General features: G+C 37.4%; 1 protein-coding gene across 3 annotated transcripts in view; it reads right to left on the bottom strand.

Annotated features, from left to right (window-relative positions):
* Positions 1-6,421: 6,421 nt before the first annotated feature.
* GRK4 (G protein-coupled receptor kinase 4) overlaps positions 6,422-22,996 on the bottom strand; it is a 39,286-nt gene continuing 22,711 nt past the window's right edge. For 2 of the 3 annotated variants that reach the window (XM_055795576.1, XM_005229814.3), the window contains 8 exons: positions 21,713-21,903; positions 16,222-16,259; positions 13,586-13,675; positions 12,814-13,022; positions 11,862-11,999; positions 11,155-11,292; positions 8,860-8,982; positions 6,422-7,517 (listed from right to left, as the gene is read on the bottom strand). In XM_055795576.1, coding sequence (XP_055651551.1) covers positions 7,464-7,517; positions 8,860-8,982; positions 11,155-11,292; positions 11,862-11,999; positions 12,814-13,022; positions 13,586-13,675; positions 16,222-16,259; positions 21,713-21,903 — 981 coding nt within the window. In that variant the 3' untranslated portion in view covers positions 6,422-7,463. Of the gene's footprint in view, positions 7,518-8,859; positions 8,983-11,154; positions 11,293-11,853; positions 12,000-12,813; positions 13,023-13,585; positions 13,676-16,221; positions 16,260-21,712; positions 21,904-22,996 lie in introns of those variants that run through there. The other variant, XR_008745743.1, reaches the window with a different exon arrangement.

The following is a 22,996-nucleotide window of genomic DNA, read 5'->3' as shown; positions in this document are numbered from 1 at the left end:
GTCCCATCAGTCCCCACGCCACTGCCTCGTCCCCGCCCCCTCCCCGGGAGGCCCCGCCCACCGCGGAGCGGGGTCCCAGCCCCGGGCTCCGCCGCGCCGGAGGCACATGCGCGCACCACCCCCCACCCCGGCCTGGCGTCACGTGCGCCCTCGCGTACGCGCACACGACGGCACGCGGGCCCGCTAAAGCGGGGGGGGGGGGGGGGGGGGAGGGAAAGCAGGGAGAGCGACAGGCTCTCTGCCCAATCAGAAAGAGGGCTCCACCCCTTCCCGGATGCCACGGTGCAGCTGGTCAGGCCGGCGCCAGCCCGCGAGGAGGCCCGAGGGCGCTCCCCGCCGCGGAGCGGGAAGGATGCGCTGGGTCCTAGAGCCCGCCGGCCGGCAGCACCGCGGCGCCTCCTGCGGGGGAAAGGAGGCGGTCGCCCCCCGCGCGGGAGGCGAGCGGCCCCCCCGGCCCCGCAGCGAGGGCGCTGCCTGGTTTGTCTTCGCACGGGGAGGGGGGCCGCCCTCATCCGTGCGTGGCACGGGCCGTGCCAGCGCTCCCGCGCCCCGCAGGAGCAGAGAGTGCTGCCCCCAGCGCGCCGCGCCGAGCGGAGCCGCTCCCGCACCGCACCCGCGAGAGCCGCAGCACACGCTCCCTGCGCCCAGCGGGTACCCCCCGGGCGCCCCCGCTCGCGGTTCCAGCAAGCCGGCTCGGTGTACGGGGGCCTGCCAACGGTGCTGCCGGCATTCCGGCTTTTAGGCAGCACGTAGGAAAGCGGGAACACTTAGGAGAACAGGACACTTAACACTTGGCAACGCACCCGCTCGCCTCTCAGCGCTGCTCTTGCCGTCCAGGACTTGCTTTACTAGAGGATGCTTTTTGCACTCCTAAAGTGTGTATTAAATATACAGTATACAATAGAGACAGTACATAGGTACTAAAATCGTTGGTTCTATGACTAAGTACTTAATTAAAATCGACAGTAGTGTGAACTTTCCCATTACAACCAGGCTGTAATGTATCTAGTTGCTGACACACATTTTAAATGATAACTGCTAAGAACTGGCAAGTGAACTTGTATCTCAAACACATAAAATCGGTTCCATCAATGGAAAGGGAGAGCAGCTGTTGGAACTTTCAAGCATGAAATTCCCAGTAATGATGTAATAGGCAACTTGGCTATTGCTAGCAGGAATGGACAGTCTTTGGATAAATCACGACATGAGCCACCATACTGATGACATTCTTGCCAAATGCTCAGTATAACAGCACTCTGCTGTTATTACCATTAGCTTTATTACCATGTTAAGAAGATAAACCCTTTTAGAACATTTCTCTGAAAGTAAACCTATCTACAGTACTGAAAGCAATTCAGCCTACAGCAAAACCGCTATTTCATTATAAACGTGTAACAAAATGTGAACTTCCAAGGTAAAAAGACTAATTTTCCCCATTATTTTACAGTAAAGCTTGCAGAGAGTTTTCTCTGGAACATCTGTTCGATCGTGAATATTTTATTTAGCAAATGATACATGAAAGAAGACAACAGCATAGCTGCAATGCTGCAATACACTATGCTGGAATTGCATGTGCCACTGCACCCTTTGAAGTAAATTTAAGCACATTGAAAAGAGTGTAAGCTCTTGTCAAAGATTAAACAAGCCACCAACTCAGTCTTTGCAAACCTGTTCTGAAGCTTCAGGTGAAAATTTGTGCCAGTCCCCTATGGGTTGCTGACTCACTGCCAGAAATGCCAAAGCAATGCCTGCCTCCTTATTCTCCTCCTTTCCCAACTGTACCAGCAGCATCAGGCCTCTGGCTCATTAACCGTGAGCTGGGGTCTGGAAGACAACTCAGGATATCAGGTTTTTCTTTGGCAAGTACCTTATCAGTAGGTTCTCCCAGTTCAGATTTACTGATCCATGGTTTTGCATGTATCATGTCACTGATCCTGTTCAAATAGCAGCCCCACTAACACCTGCATTGGCAAAAATGAAGTGATGTAAAAGGGGCAAGGGGCAAGAAAAAGCAGGCAGTGTTATAGAGAACAACTGCTTTTGTAAAGCCATCGTTACCACAAAGAAAAACAAAGTCACAGTCTCAATGGAGTAATAGTGAATACCCAAAAAGTTATACGTAATTTAGTGGATGACAATTAATTCACCTTGACCTCAAAAAACCCAAATAAACAAACAAAACAAGAAGAAACATGCTTTTACCTTGTCTATAAGAAAGACATAAACATCATGAATGTGAACAAAGGCTACCTAGGCGTGGGTTAGCTCTTGATGTTTTTAAGAACAGGGTGGACAGGCGCATCAAGAGTATTTTTTCCCCCATCCCAAAGTAATACTTAGGCCAGCATTTCTATGAACAATTCAGCAGGTAATTGGTACTACCGGAATAATCTAACAGACTTCATGACACTGCTGGCCCAATTTGCGCAAGATAATCTGCAATATGCCATAGCACAGTTATATCATTGTTAAAATCACTTAATTTGGAGCTGATTCGCATAGTAGTTGAGTGCTTAGCCCTTCAACTCATGTCATAAAATTACAGTGAAAAACTTTGCATAAACAGGGCAAAAAAAAAGCAGCCTACTGTTGAAAAGTGTTTGCTATAAAAATCCACAAATCCAACTAATATCAAGGTATACATTTTCCCAAGGAGGGCAAAGTCTGGTTAGTATCCTTTGGCAAAAGTATAAAATTTAAAATGCATGATAAGGCTGATGACAAGTAGAGCTACAGATACTATTGACCAATCTTGCATTCACATTCATAGTGTTATCACAATAAATGTGGTAATGATAAACAGCCCATCCCAATAATTCTGTCTTTTCACACAGAAATTTATGCAGAATCACAATTTAGACCATGAGATAAGGTATCAACAGAGTAAATACAATGCAGCTAGGGCACTTTTTCCTGGATCTGACAATCTTACACTGGCAAAAAACTTTGAGCATGTAATATACGTTTTCCGCTTCAACAAATTCTGATTATTTTCTTTTTCAAATTTTTCTTTTATCTATTCTGCCTACTATGATAGACATGGGAAATAAATCACATTAGACAGTAATACAGGTGGCTGAGATATGTGGCAGTGTTTTGCTTTTATTTCAGGAATAACAATGCTAGAATATCCAGGAAAGCAGCTCATACAAGAACAGTTCAGTGGCTTGGAGATACCAGAACTAACACATCACATTTAGCCATCAGTTTTGCTATAATTGGAAAGAATTCTGGTGTTTTGGACACGTGGAACACGAAAAAAGTTACCTACATCTCATGTGCAAAACTTAAGTTACACCATAAGAACCATATGAAATAAAAAAATTGTACGTTCAGCAGAAGAGACATCATCATCATCGTCACCAAAATGAACCAGGCAGGTAATTCAAATCAAAGTAAACATAAATTTAGCTTAAAGATGCTTTCCACTCATCTTTTTATTTTAATTTATTTTTTTTTAGTACTTCCCAAAGAGAAGTATTTTCTGAAAATCTATATTAAAATGAAGGTGGTAATTCCAATGTTAAAATATAGTATAATACTAGTAAACCAAAGTAAAATAATATTACTTCTGTTGACTTATACTAGTAACTTGTAAACAAGTATTGTCCATTTGTACAAATGGTAATGACAAATTTCTTACATCAGTATTGTTTAAAAAAAAAACTGAAGTGCATTCTAAAAATGGATTTTTAATTGTTTTCAATAGCTACTATCAATGATTTCTCAAATTAGACAGTTTTATTCTGAGATGGAGATAATTCTTTTATAATCAAAAAACTTCAGATCTGTTGTTTTAAGAATGATTCGTAAAAGAAAAACACATACAACACCCTCTATTAAAGGCCAAGATTTGTCCATACTGCTCTCTTTCTTATGGAAATACCACAGTTTTTTTCCTATTTACTATTATACAGTAATTATATTTAAGTGCTCATTTTTTCAACTGAGACTGTTTTGTTGTTATAATCCAGAAACATAACACCATCTCTATTTCAAACACTACACCTCCAGAGTTAAAAAAAAAAAAAAAAGGCAGCTGATTCTTTATAGAAAGAGAACAACCTTGAGGCATGAAGATTCTACTGTGTTGGTCACAACATTCAAAAGCCTTAAGCAGGCTAATAAGATACTGGAACATTGTTTCACAGTTTCTGAATTTTGAGCTAAATGTATATACTCATGAGGTATGCACAAGCAGACATTAAAGACTTAATATACACAAATGCTTGGGAAACACAAGCCACAGAAAAGGAGGGCTGATCTCATGCAAGTAATTTCATGGAGTTCCATAGATTTTTCAAAATCTTATGCTAGTAGAACAAGGCAGTTGGGCTGTTGGACTGTCTCACTGCTATTAAACACATGGATTTAGAATCTGAATTCACGGAGGTACAGTAAAGTCATACTGAATGATAAGAATTTACCTTGGCTTTTTTTTTTTTTTTTTTTTAAAAAAACAGCTTCATGGAAATAAAAGGCTGTATAATCAGCAAACACAATCGGCTGCCTTCCCTCTTCTTTGTCTCAGTTGTGTCCTACAAAAATCAAGAGCAAACTTTACATTAAATTTATCACACCACGATATTTTGCTTTCAGCTGTTCTCCGCTCTCCCAACCCCTTTCCCACTTTCAAAATACATCTCCAAGCTACTAATATTCCAGTAAAGACATTTAACCAATGTTGGTTGTATTAGATTAAATACTGTATCATCTTAATCTCAGTGTACCATATAAGGAAAGTTACCCTGATCCTTCCAGTTGCTTCTCTGTCTTAATTCATTAGCGGATTCACATTAGATAATACGTAGTCATTATTATGTGGTTGTATTTCTAGCCCAAAGGGACAAATATATAGTAGAAAAATGCCATCTTCAGCCTACTGGGAAAAAAAAACACCCAACCAACCAACCCCCCAAAAGCAACAGATTTTAGGTCCTAATCTTGCAAACATGGTTACTCAAACACAATTCAATAGTATTAATCAGAATGTAGAAAAGACTTGTGAAATGAAACTAAATAAAGCTTCATAAAAACGTACAAACCCTCCACTTTTTGCATGGTTGGTGGTTCCTGCCCAAAGAAAAAGATGTATAAATAACCATTCTTAGGAACAACTTCCCTTTTCATCTAGCCTTTTTTCTTTACGGATCCCTGGAGAATAAGTATTAAAGTCTCAGCAGTCCAAAACGGAGGAGCCGATCTTAACATGAAGAAATAAAAAATAAAAAATAAAAAAGTAAGATCCCTCCCCTTCCAATATGGAAAGAAAATTTGAAATGATAAAACAGACTTTCAGGTCCTTTTATTTGTCAAAGCCAATTCCTGAATTTTCTTCATAAAAATTCCTTAGCTTGTGTCCATGGTATTCTTGCCCAAATGTCAAGTTAATCTAAGCAGACATTAAATCCAGACTGTCATCCTGTATGTCTAGTGTTAATACAGTCAACTTTGCCTCAGAACAGCAAACCTAAGATCTTAAAAAATTAAAACTCCTTAATCAGAGAAAGACAATGACTTCTCCAACCAGGTAGGTATTTATACAACTCTTTTGTTACTTCCCTGTTTCTCCATTCCCATCTGTTTAGAGTCCTTCTGTTATTACGGTACATAATGAAGAAGGTCAGGTCAGCCTATGCCAGCTCATAGTCTCACATGTAAATGGGTTCCAGCCAACACCCTTATTTCAGGTATTTCTCTTTCTGTAAAGCCTCCCATCCCTTCACTATTGCATCAGACTATCTGTCAGTAATTAATTCAAACTCCCTCTCCCTCGGCCAATTTCTCCCTTTGTACTTTCAGTGGCAGTCATCTTGCTGTCCTCTGGGCTGTTCTAGACATCAGGAAGTATGCACTGAAAACACAGGAGAAGGGTCTCATTCCTCATTTCTGTGGCACAGCAGCCAAGAGGAACACTTTCAGATAGACACCAGCTCTGCCCTGGTAGAATTTAAGGTTCTTCCAGTGGGTCTGTGGGATGACAAGCAGAAACCTATTTGAGGTAGAGGGATATTCAGTTGCTCCCTGTGTATAATAATTGTGTGGTCCGGTTGGTGCCCTGGAGATCTAAGAGGGAAAAAAAAACCCACGCATGCTCAGTGGAGACAAATCTTCAGGATACAGAAAAGAATGTGTAACAAAAGTCAGGTCTCCAAGTCTCCAAGAGCATTCCATTATATATCAAGTCCATAACTTAGATTTTAAAAACAGAAGAGGTTCTTAATGAAATGAGTTCCCTAAATTCATTCTCATACTCAGATTAATAGTTTTACCGGAAACTTTACAAAATAAAACGAAAGCCTAGCATACTTTGGGTCCAGAAGAATGGAAGTCTGACAAGCTTTCAGGAAGCTGGAAACAGTTTTACTAATAAACGTCAGGTAATTGTAACTAAAACTTCAATACCAGCTCCACATCTGCGTTAAGCAATCGTTAAAGGCAGGTTTTAATGTTTAACTTTTTAAAAGCTATAAGGAAATATTATTTACATAATTAAATTTGATACTTAATACAACCTTATTCTTCTCTCAGTGGCAGTGACAGCTGTCAACCCTACAATATGCAATATTGCAACATAACAAGCAGAGAGGAGGTTAATAAAAAGAGTCCATGCTTTGTTTTTGAACCCACTATAAAACTGTAATATCCTACATGGAACTGTAAACAATTTCATTTACAGAAAAAAAAAAAAAAAAAAGATGTCCCCACAGGTATAAAGAAATCCTTTTAGTAAAGACAAAAAAGTACTCAAAATAGTTACAAAATTTTTGGCACAGCTGTACTTGCATGGTCCATGCCAAGAAACCGTACAGAGACGATGTGTAAGATGGGTAGAAAAGAGAAGAATGGGGTAATACAGTTTGTTACAGCATTAAGATAAATGTTCAGAATTCTCTGTATAAAGAAGAATAGAAAGACATTCTACAGAGCCAGACAGTAAAGAGCAACTCATAATAGCTGTCCACAGTGCACTGAATTCCTTTTTCCTTAGCAGTTGCCCAAGAGATACATTAGGTAAAAGCACTCCCATGCTGCCAGATAACACCAGAATTATGAAATTTATCACTACAGCAATTTTACTGTTAAGAAAACTGCTAATAAAGATCCTAATGAACAAGTAGAATTTTACTAGAAGCATACAAAATCAAGTTACATTGATGCAATAGATATTATCTCTGTGCTTTAAAATCCTTTTAGTATGTCTAGATTTATTCCACTGGGGAAAAAAAACCAACCGACAAAAACCCAAGAGAAATCAAATACATACAGAAACACACTCACTCAAATGGCACTCATTGCTTTTTGTACAGTTAAGCTTTAGTGAAAATATACATCTTAAAACAAATGAAGTACAAATGTACAAAAATCCTTGAACTCAGATAAAAAATATATATAATACACTTTGCTACAGAGATATAAAACATTTAAAGTTTTCTCATCCTTTCTGATGAGAGTAAAATGATTTAAAGTCTGGAGGACTCCTGCTCATCATCACTGCAATCAGATTTAAAGCAGACCTGCAAGAGAAGACAAAGGGACAACTCAGCTGCAGAACCAACATTGTTGTTGGTTTGTGCATTTTGTGGGGTGCAGAAAGGCTGGGGGGTGGGTGGGTGGAGAAGTGACTTTTTCCAGCACATTTTACTCCATACTACCTAAATGCTTTGGAAATACCAAAGGAAACCACAACCCAACCCCAAATCTCAAGTCAATAAAGTTTCATTTAACCTTAAGTTCTTTCCTTCTTTTATTCCTTCTTTTAACTTCACAGGACAGTTAACCGCAGTCTTATTACTTCAAAACCAACTGAAGACTCTCAAGCCATATTAAATTTTTTAGGACTCTTTCTCAATACATAGAACCATATCTTGGGTCAGTATGAACTCTACTGATTCAGCTGGAAAAGACTACAGTAAGACACAAACTTTAACTAGTGAGATTATTAGTCCACTTAACCACTCCTATTCTATTACTGTAAGTGGGGAAAAGTGAATTTGAAAAGGTGAACTAAAAGTGACAGTAGCATTACGCATTCCATTAGCATTGCACTGTTTTAGAGAGGTGAATTACTAGCTGACGACAAAAAAATCATTATGCAATTTTAATACATGGCTCTGTGTGGCTACTTAATGGTATTCTAGCGATTTTAAAATTCCATTTCTGCTTGAAAGCAAAAGTAAATTCCACAGAAGTACTCTCCACTTGAATATACTTATACTTCTCAAGGTAATTCCACTCTTAAGTGCATGCATTCTGAGCAAGCAGAATAGTGTACGACAGCTTTAACTGAAAACCTTTACAAATAGCCCATTTCTCATGATGTATAAACAAGCACAATATGCCACCTGTCTTTTAGGTGGTAAATCCTCAATTCACATTACTCTTTAGAAAACATTTAGAGGTGAATTACGTCTTTAAGAAAAGGCTGTGTATTATCAGCTATGTAAACATTTACTACGTCGTTGTTTTGGCAAAGGCATTAAACTACCCAAGAGATTTTAACATTTGTTTCATGGCATTTCTTCACACTCATTCATTTAGGGAATATTTTTACTTATTTGCTTAATATACTAGAATGATTCATTGGGATCCCAGCTTTCTAAAGGAGTCATAGGAGTTGCACTGCTCCACCACACTCACAGGAAAGAAGACAGGATGCTGAGGGAGGAAATCCTCCTGGAGTTACAGTTTCAGTTTCTGAAATGCAGTGCAGGGGCAAAGCCGTAATAAATGACATTTCATTAGTTTCAGTACTCAGCTAACAACTTACTTTTCCCATCACAAAGTAATATAAAAAAATTGAATGGATGTTAAGGTCTTACTGGTAATTTTCTTATTAAAGAGAAGAAATACCCTTACCTCTCCGCTAAAAAGTCTGTGGAAGAAGCCTCTCTTTGGTTTAGGAGACCTCTCTCTGTCTGGTGACACAGTACCATCGGTTTCGTATGCATTGATATCTTCAAAGCATCCCGTTTCAATCATCTTTGAAACATATGAAATATAAATGAAATATCCACACAAGCCTCTCAAACAAGTTCCACACATTATCTATTTATTCTGCTGGGTACTCCTAACGAGTTACAAATTTGTCACCTAAATGACATGATTCTCAGAGCTCCATGAAGGAAGGCACAAAGTCTACAGTAACTCTTCTTGTGCCCCCAACAAACTAAGGAATAACAATAAGAGCACTATCATGCAGCTAAATACTCAGCTGCTTCCTTACTTGGGTAAAGCATTTCTTCCTGCCCATGATGCAATAAGCAGAAAATTTTAGAACCAGAAATTGATTTCCCTTTCAACTATTCTACTCATTTCAGAGCAGTCTAGCCTAACAAACTTAGTATCTCTATATCCTGGACTGAACGTAATTAATAAACATGACTTTGAGTAGGAGAAATTATTATTTTATACAGAATACTAGTACCTGTGTAATACTGCGGGGATACTTTTTACGAAGGGGATGACTTGTTCTCTTGGAGAATAAGCAGCTGACCACAGTAATTTAAACATCATTCTGGTGTTTTGGGCAACCATTTATCAAAACACAACTAACAAATACCATAATTAGAAATAAGGCAATGAGATAGAGAAGGTAATAGTTCATTTAAAAAACAAAAAAACCCCACGATATGATGAAGAGCGGTCTCTGGAGAGAAGCAAGGAATTATAAAATAATCTGGTTTGTGTACACAGAAAACAAAAGAATTAGAACCACAATTAATGGGTACAGAAAGGACAGCAGAAAGAGTAAATGCCAAAATGTAACAAACAGGCATGGTCAGAAGGGGGAGAGTGGCTAAAGCTCACATGCAGTTGGCACCCATCAGTGAGTGCCGCATCTATCATAATGGGCATGCAACCAAATGAGTATACCTTGTAGAGGGAGAGAGGGCATAAAGAGGAATAAGAAGAAATACAATCTGCTTTTGTTGTAAACCATGACATTACGTAAATTATGGGAGGGGAGGAGGAATTCTTAAGAGACTGAGAGCAAAGATGTGAGGGAAAGCTCTGTAACATGAATTAAAAGAAAATAAGCACAAATTAAAATGAAGTCTGCACAGTTTTTCCTTCAAGAGAAGGAACTACTATCCCCAGAATTCGACAACTACCTTCGACTTCACCCTCTATGTGGTGTTAGTTATTAAGCTGCAGTGCATTTTTTAATGACTGGATCATATTCTGAAGTTCAGAATTACAACATAGCATAGGAGATATTTATTTCCCCAATAGCCTCGGGTTCATTGCTTCTTAGTGAAGACTTTTTGTGTCAAATGACGTCTTTCAAATCTCCTTCTTAATGTAATGAGAAAAAAAATGCAAAAAGGAAACAAAAGGGAATGTAATTTTTTCTCCAACTTGTTCAGAAATTGCTCATCTTTTGTGCTCAAGCTTTAAATAAAGTAAAAGAAATCATACTGGGAAAGAAACTACACTAGTAGAATTCAGGACAGTATTAATTTCAGAAAGTTATGAACACCTTACAGGAGGAATGCATTCATAAGAAAAAATGCAATTTAAAATAATTATTAGTGAGTGCTCTTCCTGAAATAATAAAGCAGCTTTGAATTTCCTAAAGAGACTGAACTGCAAGCAGAGGTAGCAAAATTCTAGTATTCTATGCAGAATGAGAAAAAATACTCATTCACTAGGCAAATGAAAAAGTTTTAAGAGAAAAGTCTGACTGAACTGATACTGAACTGTTTTGAAACCTTAGGAAAGGTAAACCTGCAGTTCTGTATTACTATGTCATCTGGACACTCTGTTGATATACAGGCATGATACACAAAGAGTTTGTGTTGCACTTATTTGCTTTTGAATACTTTGAATAGTATTCCATCCTTCTCCTATGAACAGCAACATTGAATAACGTATCATAGAAGAACAAGGAAAATGGGGTCATACTGTTCTGTATGCTCTATCTATGACTACAAGATGCCAGATTCTATTTATGCAAATTTACCATAAAATTAAATTTTTAGCAAGTTGTTTATGTTTAGTGAAAAACTTTTTTTTTTAAGTTTCTTTGCAGAGAAGTCTAAAGCAGAAAATTCGTCTCACAGGGAAAGTTATATACTAAAATTATATCCCTCATTACATCTTCTATATTGTTGTGCTAAAGAAAACAGTCTTTAATGAAACATACAATACCTCGTTTTGCCAAGGGATTGAGACACAACCTGTAACAAATTTGGAATAGAAGTCATCATCTGTAGTATCCAGGTTCACTCCTTTTACTGTTGAGAACTGCTCTATGTCCAGGACATCCTTACAATATACGGCACGTGGCTGCAGTACAATACAAGATTGCTTCATTAAGGTTTTGCATTTTGGATTTGGGTTTTTATTTTTATTTTCCTAGATGATCAAAAGGGGAGTGAAATGCCTGCAATTTGTATTTCATGTTGCTGATCACCAAATTACACTATGCTACAAAACAGAAATGTAAAAACTTAAAAGACTCTTCATAAGGCACCTGAGCCATTCCATCCACCCTGCAACTAACAGAAAAGAAATATCATAACCAGAAACAGCATGCAACTTCATCTGGAGTTCTCAACAGTTGTCATAATTCACACTTTCTTCTGTCACCCTCCTTTCAACTCCAGAGTAATTTCTACAAAGCTAATCCTTGTATGTTCAGCATCTGAGCCATGGAAGTAAACTTCTAAGGACTAAGAAATAAGCTACAAAGCTACCTCTGAAATTATTTTGCGATCTCAGATGAAATGCCACAAAGGAACTAGTTATCAATAGGAATGATGGCATTCTCCTGCCATGTTCACATGATCACTGATTTAGAATTATGACAGTTCTTGCCTTTTTAGATACTAATCAAATCTGTCTCACCTACTTACATCTGGCAAGAATGGAGGTTCTAACATGTTAGCTTCCAGCCTCTTGAAGTTAATGTTCTTGAAAATAGGATGTTGCTTTACAGTAGCAGCTCCATCTCCAGAGCAACCCAGTCGTTCACCTGGATTTTTAGCAAGTAACTGCAATGATATGGGAAAAAAGGCTGATCCAGTGATATAATCCGACAATTAAAAAACCCCACAAATCTATATATATTTTGTCTTTCAATAAGTTTATTTTATTTCTTGGCTTTTCATAAGATGAAATTTATCTTGGTATTAAAATGAACTGAAAACCCAAACTACATTATTTCTGGGAGCAAAAAGATTTTTGGTAGACAAAAGAAACCCTGAAAGCAGACAATTCCCAAAGTTATATGAAAATATTTTAATTGATGCCATTGCTGAATATATTTTACAGTACAGACTTTGCAGTAGACTACTTTCAGGAAATACAGACTTGGGTTTTTTTCCAATGGGCTTAAGTACCACACATATTTTGCATAAGGTAGTAAAGAACACTTTTGAAGCTTTCTGCATAGATGTGCCTCTTATTAAATTTAAGATTATGCAAGGTAAAAAAACAAAACCTGTTGTCTCATATAGACTCCTTTAGGTAAGGAAACTAGTATACTACTCTGCCACTTCTCTCCATGCAGCACCAAAGTTGAGCATGCTATTATACTCTGTCTATAATTGCATGTGGTCTAAGGAGTACTGGACTTTTTCATTCAGGTGGTGAAAAATCAGTTTATGCAGCCTTCCTTCATCCTGAAAAAAGTTCTGAATTCTCAAAGTTTGATAACTGAACAATTCATGGTCAACAACTGAACCAAAGATTTAAAAAACTCCAGCTTTGTAAAATTTGCAATAGAAGATGTTAAAATAAAGTAGTTCGTCTTTTAAAAAAAAGATTAGAATTTTAATTTTCAAACCTCTACGTCTCTTCACCCACCATCCTGCAGATGGATTTTGCCTCCTCTGAGAACTTGTCTGAATACGTTTCCTGGTCTTCCTTTACTCTCCGGTCAATCTCGTCCCGTTTGACCCTTTCCTTATGCTTCCTGAATGGAGACTGTCCTTCAATCATTTCATAGATCAAGCACCCAAGACCCCACCAATCCGGGCTGAATGTATACTTTTCGTTTTTGAGCACTTCTGGAGCTACAAAACAAAAAAAACCAACCAACAACCTCGTAACAATTCACTTTAAATTGACTAGTTAAATATTGGAAAACTCTCAGGTACTCTTTTGTCTCTGTGCAGAGATCCTTGCACAACTCCCCTGTGCTCTGAAGAAACATTAGTTTCTACAGCAGGGATTCTGTTTATATCCAATAGAAGCACTTTAACACTGAGGTTCTTTAATACTTAAGATCAGTATTGTTTACAGACCCAGAATGAAGTTTTTCCACAGCGTGGAAAGAAATGTGTTGGCACAGTAATTTATCTGCTTACCTGTGACCCTAAATCTCTTTGAACCTTATAAAGGTAGGTGCTTTCTTAAAGTTCTACCTAAACCTAGAATTTCCAGAGTTAAGTTTTCAAGTTTATCAGTAGGCTTATAATTGACTATTAACATCTACTACTGCATAATGTAACCTTTCTTCCCATAAATTGTCTAGCAACTAATCCAGGCCAAATATAGTTCTTTGGAGAAGTCATTCATATATGCACAGAAGAAAATTTTCTAGTAAAATGTAACTAGTAAAGGATATTTTACATACCCATGTAACCAACAGTCCCAACCCGTCCTCGGACTGTTTCTCCTTCTGGAATCTGCACAGCTAATCCAAGATCAGAAATTCTGATGTGTCCTATTTATGTTAAAATAAATTATACATAGTCAGCAAATAATAAAGTATCATCACATTTAAAACAAAAAAAATCTGTAGCATAACTCATGAAACCACCACCCCAAAACATCAAAACATTCATATACTCATAAGACTAGGTTTATGAACTTAACTAGAAAGGAGTGACTTATTATTCAACTCTTCCTTAAATACGTCAAGGAAGAGAGGCACAGACCTAACTGATTTCCTGAAGGTCATACAAAAAAAATTGCTGTTAAAGTACTCTAATCCCTAGCTTTGGTATAGGATGCTACTCTAGGAAGAACAGAAATGATGACTGCTCATTTCAAATTCTGTATCTATGCATCAGTTTTATTTTTCTATTCTGTATTCCCACCACAAACACTTAGCTTTCTGACTTCCTAACATAACGTCAGGGCTTACTCCATTTATTCCAAATATGAGAAGGCAGCAGCCTGTACTGGGACACAAGGTTTTCCTCTAACAAAGTATCCTAATAATGCTAAGCACCAGTAATTTGAATGGCTATCCCAACTCCCACCCCAAAAGAAACGCAGCTTAGCCATAACCTACTTAGAATTAATCATACTGTAATATGTCAGTTCAATATTAGGATTTTTCCGTTCTCATGAATCAGTCTAATGTAGATAACAGTTTCTATTTCACTTCGTCAGCTGAACTTCTCAAGTTGTATACCTTCCCTATTATGTATGGCATTTACACTAGTACCTACAATGTAGAAGTAGTCTGGTGGAAGACGTAAAATTTTTCAGGAATAGCACAGCTCAGATGGGGTAACCATCCAAGGAGGGTAATGGGAATAAATTCACCCCACCCTCCTTTTACATTCTCATGGACAGATATATTTCTTTGCTGGACAGCCTCAACATCAAATGATTCAAGACAGTTCAAGGCAAGAATTGCATTGATATGATTCTAATTTACAAATACACAAAGTCCTTTCTTAATAAAAATATAAAAGGCTAGACAGAAGAAAGAACAATTACATTTTCAACTCAATTTTTAAACAGAAAGTTGCCAACCATCTGTAGTAGAAAGATTCAGGGGGAAAAAAACCAAACCAAAACCCATGCTTATTTCTAATACTGTATATAAGGACAGGGACACTGTCATTTACAGAAACATCACAGACTCACAGAGTAGTTCAAGCTAGAAAAGACTTCAGAAGGTCTCTAGTACAATCCGCTGAACAGGTAGTCAGCCCAAAATGATCAAGGCTTTTAAAATTCTTGTCTAGAAAGCCTCTATGACTGAACACTGGGTAGCCTGTTCCAGTGCCTGAACATCCTTTGTGCATATATTCTCTGTCATTCAAAAAACTCTACAGCATCAATGTAAGTTAATGGCATATCAATTTCTTCTTTACATATGATATATAATCAAGGGGTGGGAAGACAGAGTGGAGAAAGTAAAGTGCCACTCTATATACTCGTTGGAAATAACTAAATGCTCTTCAGCAGCAAATGCTATTTTAAATTCATTCAGATGCTGTTCTGTTCCCTAACATCTGATGAACCCATTTCTCAAGTGCAAGATCTGAGCTCCTGAAGCGATTTTCTAATTAGTCCCCTCTGCTCTCTGGAACAAGATCAGAATATCCTTGGCAGAGAGACAGCGTTCTCGTGCAGTCCTGCAAGGCTACATTTTACCTCAAAGAAGCCTTTACCTTTTGCAAGACATTGCTGGAGAGAAAAATTAAAGAATGCATTTGATGTCTAGCAAAGCTTTAGCTCTTGGAAAGTGACTTCTCCCAAACATCACCTTTCTATAAATTTATGAGTCAGAACATGCTGACTTTAAAAAAATAATTGTTCTAATAACTTCAAAACCAGTTTTTCCTTTACTGAAATACTCAGCAATTACAAGAACAAACTGTTAATACTCATCCACAACTTAGAAGGTAATTGCTGCACACCTTCTATAGTGAATTCAAAAGATTCTGGCAAGTTTCATACAAAGGCATAAAAGAAAATTAATTTGGCTTTTGGAAAAAAGAAAAAAAAAAGCTACAAACATTTATTCATATTGTTTGTACTTCCTGCATTCCTTCCAGCCACATATGCATCAGTGACCATCAGACCTGTTTTAGTTGAAATGTTAAAACAAACAGAGGTGCTTCAGATTTCTTCTTCATTGCTTAAACATTATAGCTAAGTACAATTCTGGCCCCACATCTAAAAAACTCCTGTTTCCATAGTCAAGAAAAGACAACAGAGAAAAAATTCATTTAAAAGTTATAGCCATCTTAAATTAAGCATAGGGGAGAGAAGGAGGAGCAAAAGGGGAAAAGTAAGCCATTTGAAGGTGGGAAATAGACCCCTCAAACATTGTCATCATGGTCCTCTCCAAGGACCCAAGAATTTCCTCTCCTTTCTAAAAAGCAAGGGCAGGGTTTTTATAACTAACAAAAATTAACATCTGACAGTCAGGTCCCTTTTATCATGAAGAAATCCCTTTGATTTCTGGCACAGTATTAATTAGATTTGTAATTCTCAATGTAAAAATTAATTTTAATTTTTACTTACCACAGTCATCAAGGAGTATATTCTCAGGCTTCAAGTCTCTACAAATTAAACAGAATAGATGCGTGAATTCTACAAAGCCAAAATTATTAGCCGTCAAGTGCAACTGAGGCAACAGAAGACCTCTTGGTTGTGATTAAAGTAATTTTTCCAGTTCCCACCTATATACAAAAACAGTTGTGAAGATGAGGACCTATAATACAAATAGTTTAACCATAGAACTGGACTGATTTTTTTCCCAACACGCTAATCCATTTATACTAACAGCAGCAATTCATATTTCACAGATGAGAAACTTCCTCTAAAATCCCGATATGAAGAACCACCAACTTACACCCAAATGTGTAAGCGAAAGACAGACACGTCTCCTGAGACTACCATCCATACAACTCCACAGTGGTAAGACACATCACGGCTTGCTGCCGTTTGATGCTGCCCCCTGCTGTATTCCGCCCCAGGGTATCAGAATATCAAAGAGTAATACTCCCAAGACTAAGCGTAGGCTTAATATCATCCATTCAAACTCTGTTCCTTTACTTTGGATGTGCAGCTTCTGAAGCTTACTAGATGCTTCACCTAGGTTGCAACCAACTTTCCAAGAGTGTCTACTACTTTTCTGTAAAAACCAGTGTTTCACATGAAACATTTTTTATCTATTAAATGCTGGAGAGACTCAGGAAGTAGTAAAAGGACAATTAATTCAGTGTTGCAATTCTGCATGTTGTAGGCATCTTCTTGTACATTTTTACTTTAAGAACAAAAGAAGAAACAATGGGATATTTGGACAAACACACACCCCCACCCCACCCCCAGGAAAATTTGGGGAGTCACTGAAGCTGAATCAGACGCTGTTCAGAGGTTACTTCTAGGATTTATCTTTTAGCAGATTCTACTGAGAACACATATATTTTTACATATATATAAAAATACATACATACGGAATATATGTATAAAATATATAATGTATATTATATATATAATTGTGATATGCATCAGGAAGCATGTGGACTGCAATACAGTCTCTTAGATTTATTCCATCATAAATATGGAAATGCCAGAATTAGACAAGCGAAAATCAGTACTTGGCTAAAGATTCAGTTGTTACTGGAACAGATTATTAAAACCAATATGTACATATATGGGTATATGTACAGTTGTGACAAGAACAGTTTTTCATATACAAGCAGAAAAGACTGAATAATGTAAAAGAAGCAATTTTAGGAAGAATAATTCTGGAATTTACAATCAAAATGAGAGAGACATACACACACACTTGATCACCAAGAAATCTGTATGCTTTTCCCCCCAAAAATATTAATAAATTGATGCTCTGAAGTATGTGTATTTATGTTAAAGTTTCATTATTTCATCAGATTAACTGTATAAAGCAGTCAGCAAGATGCTTGGGTTTTAATACTTCAGGTCTAGACAGTCCCCATAATGTTAATTATCTGATGTTAGATATGAGTTTGCAATACCAGAGAAATATGGAAAGATCAGAGTAACAAAAAAAGACAACCAAACACCTCACACCAGTATCCAAAAAAAAAAAAAAAAAAAAGAAAATTCAGCTCAAACTTTAGGTAGAAACACAGTACTTTAAAGCGCATAATGTATGCTCAGGTTAACTCAAGTAAACAGGTTTAATGAGTTTCATTTCCAAGAAGGCTGATTAAAGCTTAACCTAAACCCTAATACTTCGTATCAACATCTGCTGCTTAAGAGAAGCTAATTCTCTTCTGATATGATTTTGGTCAGTTAATAGTAAAACTTGTTTCTAGCCAATCTCTTTAATCCTATTAGTTTCTAGACCTACCAGCTCACAAAGAAGTCAGTTTTTGGAAGCACTCAGCTGTAAATTGAGCTCTGGGATGCTAGCTTTGGGATATTGGCCTTCTCCCTCTTCCCCTTCCTCCACTACAACGGAGGCCAAAGTCACAGTTTCTGCTGGAATACACAGATGCTAGTCCTGCACCAGGTTAACAGGCTACTTGAGCTGAAAACCAAGCTCAGAACACGAGGTAGAAATGCAATTCTAGCAGCAGAGGCAGCAGTTTTCCCTCATGAAGCAGAGAAAGGCATGAAGACTGCAAAGCTCGCAAAACCAAGAGGTTCATTAACACAAATCTAGATAAAAATTATGTATTTATTTTAAATTGGACTAAACAAGTACTAATTTATTTGTGCAATACCTTACGCCAGCCATCCTACAGAGGAAATTTCTGGATAAAAATCCTTCAGGGGATTTCACTGCAAAGATGCCTACTCTGAGCATAGGCATAAGGCAGGCAAGGAGCTACTTAGGTTTATCCACTACAGCTTCAACAGGTCTTTGAGCCTGATCTTTGACCTTCCAGGAATATTCAGTGGTCTTACAGGCACTTCCATAAGTTTGTTATGAAAATCTAGGTATTCAAGCATCTTATCTGACAAAAAAACGACTACCATCATTGAGGAGTTGGGTAACTCCTGCAGGAAACTCCAGCAATGAAGTCCCTTTTGGAAAGCCGGCACTTGCTCCCCCGCTCTTCCTTCATGCATATCCTGACTTTGCTCTAAGTATTATCAGGCTCTTTATGCAGCAGATGGGTGAACAGCTCCACTACTGCCTGTTCCTGTCTGCTTATTTTTCTAATGTCAGCAACATATGGCAAATTACAGGTAGTTTCACAAGCTCCCATTAAACAAGGAAACTGGCTCTATCACTATCACAGGGCAGCGCAGGGCCCTCCTTCCAGCTCTGCACCTGTTCTTTTAGTCCAGTGGGAACCCCACTAACAAAACTGCACAACTGACTCCAGGGTCCTACAGACAGCCCTAATGCCACTGCTTGAAATTCAGTAATAACTGGTGTAAAGGCACATGAAGTACACAGTAAAAATTGGTGTTAACAGAGAGTTAAGTTAGGCCTAGCTTCTCCACTTTATGAGGCATTTTGCTATGGATGGTGACACATCCCAAATATAATAAATTCATAATAAATTTTAACATGACTGACTGACATTGAAACTGCCATTCTAGAACTGAACAAGCTGAGAAGATGAACTTATTTTACTGCTATCTGCTGACACCTGTCTGCACCGAGGATTTCTATAAACAGAAGTTCCTATTTTCCCTTCTTCCACTGCCTCTACACTACATTTTACTGTGAATATACAGATTGATAGACACAAAAACACGTTCTCAATAAAGTATTTTATAACAGTATGCTAGAGAATTAAAATCTGCTTTAACAGTTTAAGCTGTTTGTCTCAAAAGTGAGTTTTAGTCTCCTTTAAAGATGGAAAACAAATGCAGTAACAGATCTTGAGATACAGCAACAACAACTAGCTCCATTTTCAGAAATTCAGTGGCTCTACCAGTACTAAATGCTTTCAAAGAGATAGCAAAGTAAGAAAAAAAATTCTTCTGTATTTTGTTGCCCTGGAGAATGAAAAATAATAGTTACCATAATTTGGAAAAATAAATCATTGTGCAATGAGAATCATGCTTCATTATGTTCTCCTCCCCAAACAACATTAAGACTGGAGGTTGCCAGCATAACTTCTTTGTTGAGAAAAAAATAATTATGGCAAATTTTCCCAAGCTTTGTTTCACTTATCATATATAATCACTGTATTGCTGCCTAAATGCATCTCCATTAAGATGCTTGATGGTGAATTTTGATCATGTAACTTATCACTGCAATTGGTGACATTCTGAAGACTTCCATGGCCACCTGTTTTGGCTTCTTGACTTCAAAACTGTAAAATTGACAGCTACGCTCCTAAATGCATGATACAAGAAGAAATACATGTGGAAAAAAAAAATCAAGAGCATCAGGAAAAAAAAACTACCATTAGCAAAGGAGAAGAAACAAGACCAACAGGAAGTTTAGTATCATTTGATACGTGATTCTACAGAGAGCGTAAAATTATCCAAACATTTCCTAGTTTTAGTACTCAAGCACGGTTGAGCTGAGATGGTCTAATTAGTGTCTCTTTTCATCTGTTTACATACTGGGCAGAAACTCCCTTAGACTGTCCTATAGTAAATTGTTTAAATATCACCTTCAGGTATTATAATTACATTTAAGCCCTTCTTTTTCCAACAAGAATACAAATTATTCAGTTACTAACGCATGTACAGGTAACTGTCTCTTGATCTTTCAATTTTGTTATGAATAGAGGACTAGAAATATTTCCCATTCTTTTAATTAAGAGGCAATTTTACTCAGAGTTGGTTATGAAACTACTTTTCTTCCTTGCTCATAAATTTAAGGCCATGCAAATTCTTAATAATTGGAAACTCATTATGTAATAGCACAAAACAGGGCAGAGATCTAGACACCAAGACTGCTCCATAAGAAATCACAACCACTCCAAGATCCTGAATTACAGACAGAATGCTAGGATTTGGCATATATGTTTGAAGGTCTTCTTGTAGGCAAACACGAACAAGCTGAGCTTAAACACAAGGGCTGTGGGGTTTTTTTGTTGGTTTTGTTTTCTCTGGGGTTTTTTTTGTCGTTGTTCTGTATTTTAAACGACCAGTTTTGTTTTCACTTGGGCAGTGTGAAATGACCTACTTGTAGCTAGATCAAACCATTCATCCTTGCTTCCCTCCTACATGCATGCCAAAACATACTGCATAATATTGCAAGATTGGCCAAATTCTTTGGGGAACCACACACAACCACTAGCATAAGCCTGATACACACAGCAGAAAGTGGCAGAACCACAGAGCGTATGTTAGTTTTCTATACTGGGGATGGAAAAGACTCAGACTCATTATATTAAAGTTACGCAGGATTATACTTTAAATCTCTTGAAACAAGTAGTACTTGGTGTTACACACCAGAAATAAAAAGAAAGCATTCTTGGTCCACCACTAAGTTTGAGGTTTTGTTATGTAATACTAATGCATGCCAGGGGTTAAAAGATATATTTACGGACAGAGACAGAAAACAGCATTAAGACCACACAATCTCGATTACAATGCAAAAGGCTTCTGATAGTTTCATTAATTCAAAAGCAATAAAGTGTTCATTGGAGGAACCTGAAATAAAAACAGAAGAGAGGGCAGTATGAATTGTAACTGACATTTTACCCTCTTGGGCACAAGCAGCAACACAGCAAGGGACTTCTATAGCCTTCTGTGAACTTCTACTTTTAGACAGGGCAGGAATACAATCCCATGTTCCTAAAACTTATTTATTTGAACTACTAATGAATTTGCTTTGTAAATCATAATTTACTCTCATTTTACAAACAGACCTTGAATCAACTTTGTAATGTTTTAGAATATAGCAAGTATCTAGACCTAAATTACTAGTAAGATGACAATTAAGATCAGTAATTCTGAAGGGCACGCCATGAAAAGTACAGCTAAACTCTTTTGCTTCTTTTACGATTAAGTTGAAGTATAAACTTCTTTTAGTAGGAAACAATTAATACATTTAATGCTGACCAGACATGGAAAATTTAAGGTATGAGTGTCCGTAGATGACACTCACCTGTAAACAATTCTCTCCTTCTGCAAGTCTTCCAGACCACAGCACAGTTCCGCAGCATAGAAAATGGCCCTTTCTTCATCAAAGCCAGGATTTCCCATGTTATATATGTGAAACTTCAAATCCCCTCCATTCATTATGGTTAATACTAAACACAAGGCATCTTTAGTCTCATATGTATAGGATAAACTAACCTAAATAGGGAGGAGGAGGAGAAGACAACCATTATTCATTCGTAAACTCCAATAAAATTCACAGCTCTTTTTTCCAAAACAAGCAACATACAAATCCTTATGAAAAACCAAAAAAGAATGAAATAGCCAAGTAGAGAATCGCTCCTGTTGAGTACTTGAAGGCACAAAGGAATTCAGACTAATTTGCATGTATATACAAATTCTACATCACCATACAGAAGTTTAGCGACATACCTGTTTAGATACCACAGAGCTCCATCCAGACAATACATTTATTGATGATGCCCCTCAGCTGCACATTATCTGTATTACTCTCAGTAAAGATAAAGTGCACATATAACTTATTTTATTAATACCTCAAGAATCATGCATTGTCAAACCATCTTTCTGAACTTCTACAAGACTTTAAGTTGCCCTACATTAGGGAAACTAAAAAATTTATTTAAGATCAAATGTGCAGTTTCTATTCCTCTCCCTACCCCTCCCCAAATAACTGCATATATCCCTGGCTTTGAACTTGCCACCAGGAAACACTTAGTGTACCTCTTTATAGTCTTTCTTCTCACTGTATTTGAAACGGAGTGCTGATAGGCAAGGAAAAACAGTACTTTTTTTTTTCCTCTTTTTCTGGTTTTAGGTAAATTATTTTAAAGTGCATTTAAAGTTTTAAAGTTGACTCGTGAACTCAAAAAAATCCAATTTTAAAACAATGTAATATACTACAAAATTCAACATATGTTGTTAATGTTAAAACTCGGTTTCAATACAAAAATATGCTATGCTGATGATCATCTGGCAGAATCTTCAAAATTACCAACAGAGATTAATTAACTAACTTGTACTAAAAGCAGTGTGATTTAAAAAAAATATACTTAGCTTACATTAGGTAAGTAAGCTAGGGAAAAATCACTACACTTTTTTTTAACTCAATAAATGTATTTTTAAATGCTGTACAAGTACATAACAGCCATAATTCAGTAGGAAGTCCAAACTCTTCCTTCAGAAGCGCAAGTCAAATACTAACTAATTAAATGAAATAAACATACAAATCTGTTACTCAAGGCAAGGATTCCAGTATGGTGGTTTTATATGG

This window comes from Falco peregrinus, chromosome 2, assembly GCF_023634155.1.
Source record: "Falco peregrinus isolate bFalPer1 chromosome 2, bFalPer1.pri, whole genome shotgun sequence".
Taxonomy (NCBI): Eukaryota; Metazoa; Chordata; class Aves; order Falconiformes; family Falconidae; genus Falco; species Falco peregrinus.
This window is presented reverse-complemented; position numbering and strand designations above follow the sequence as displayed.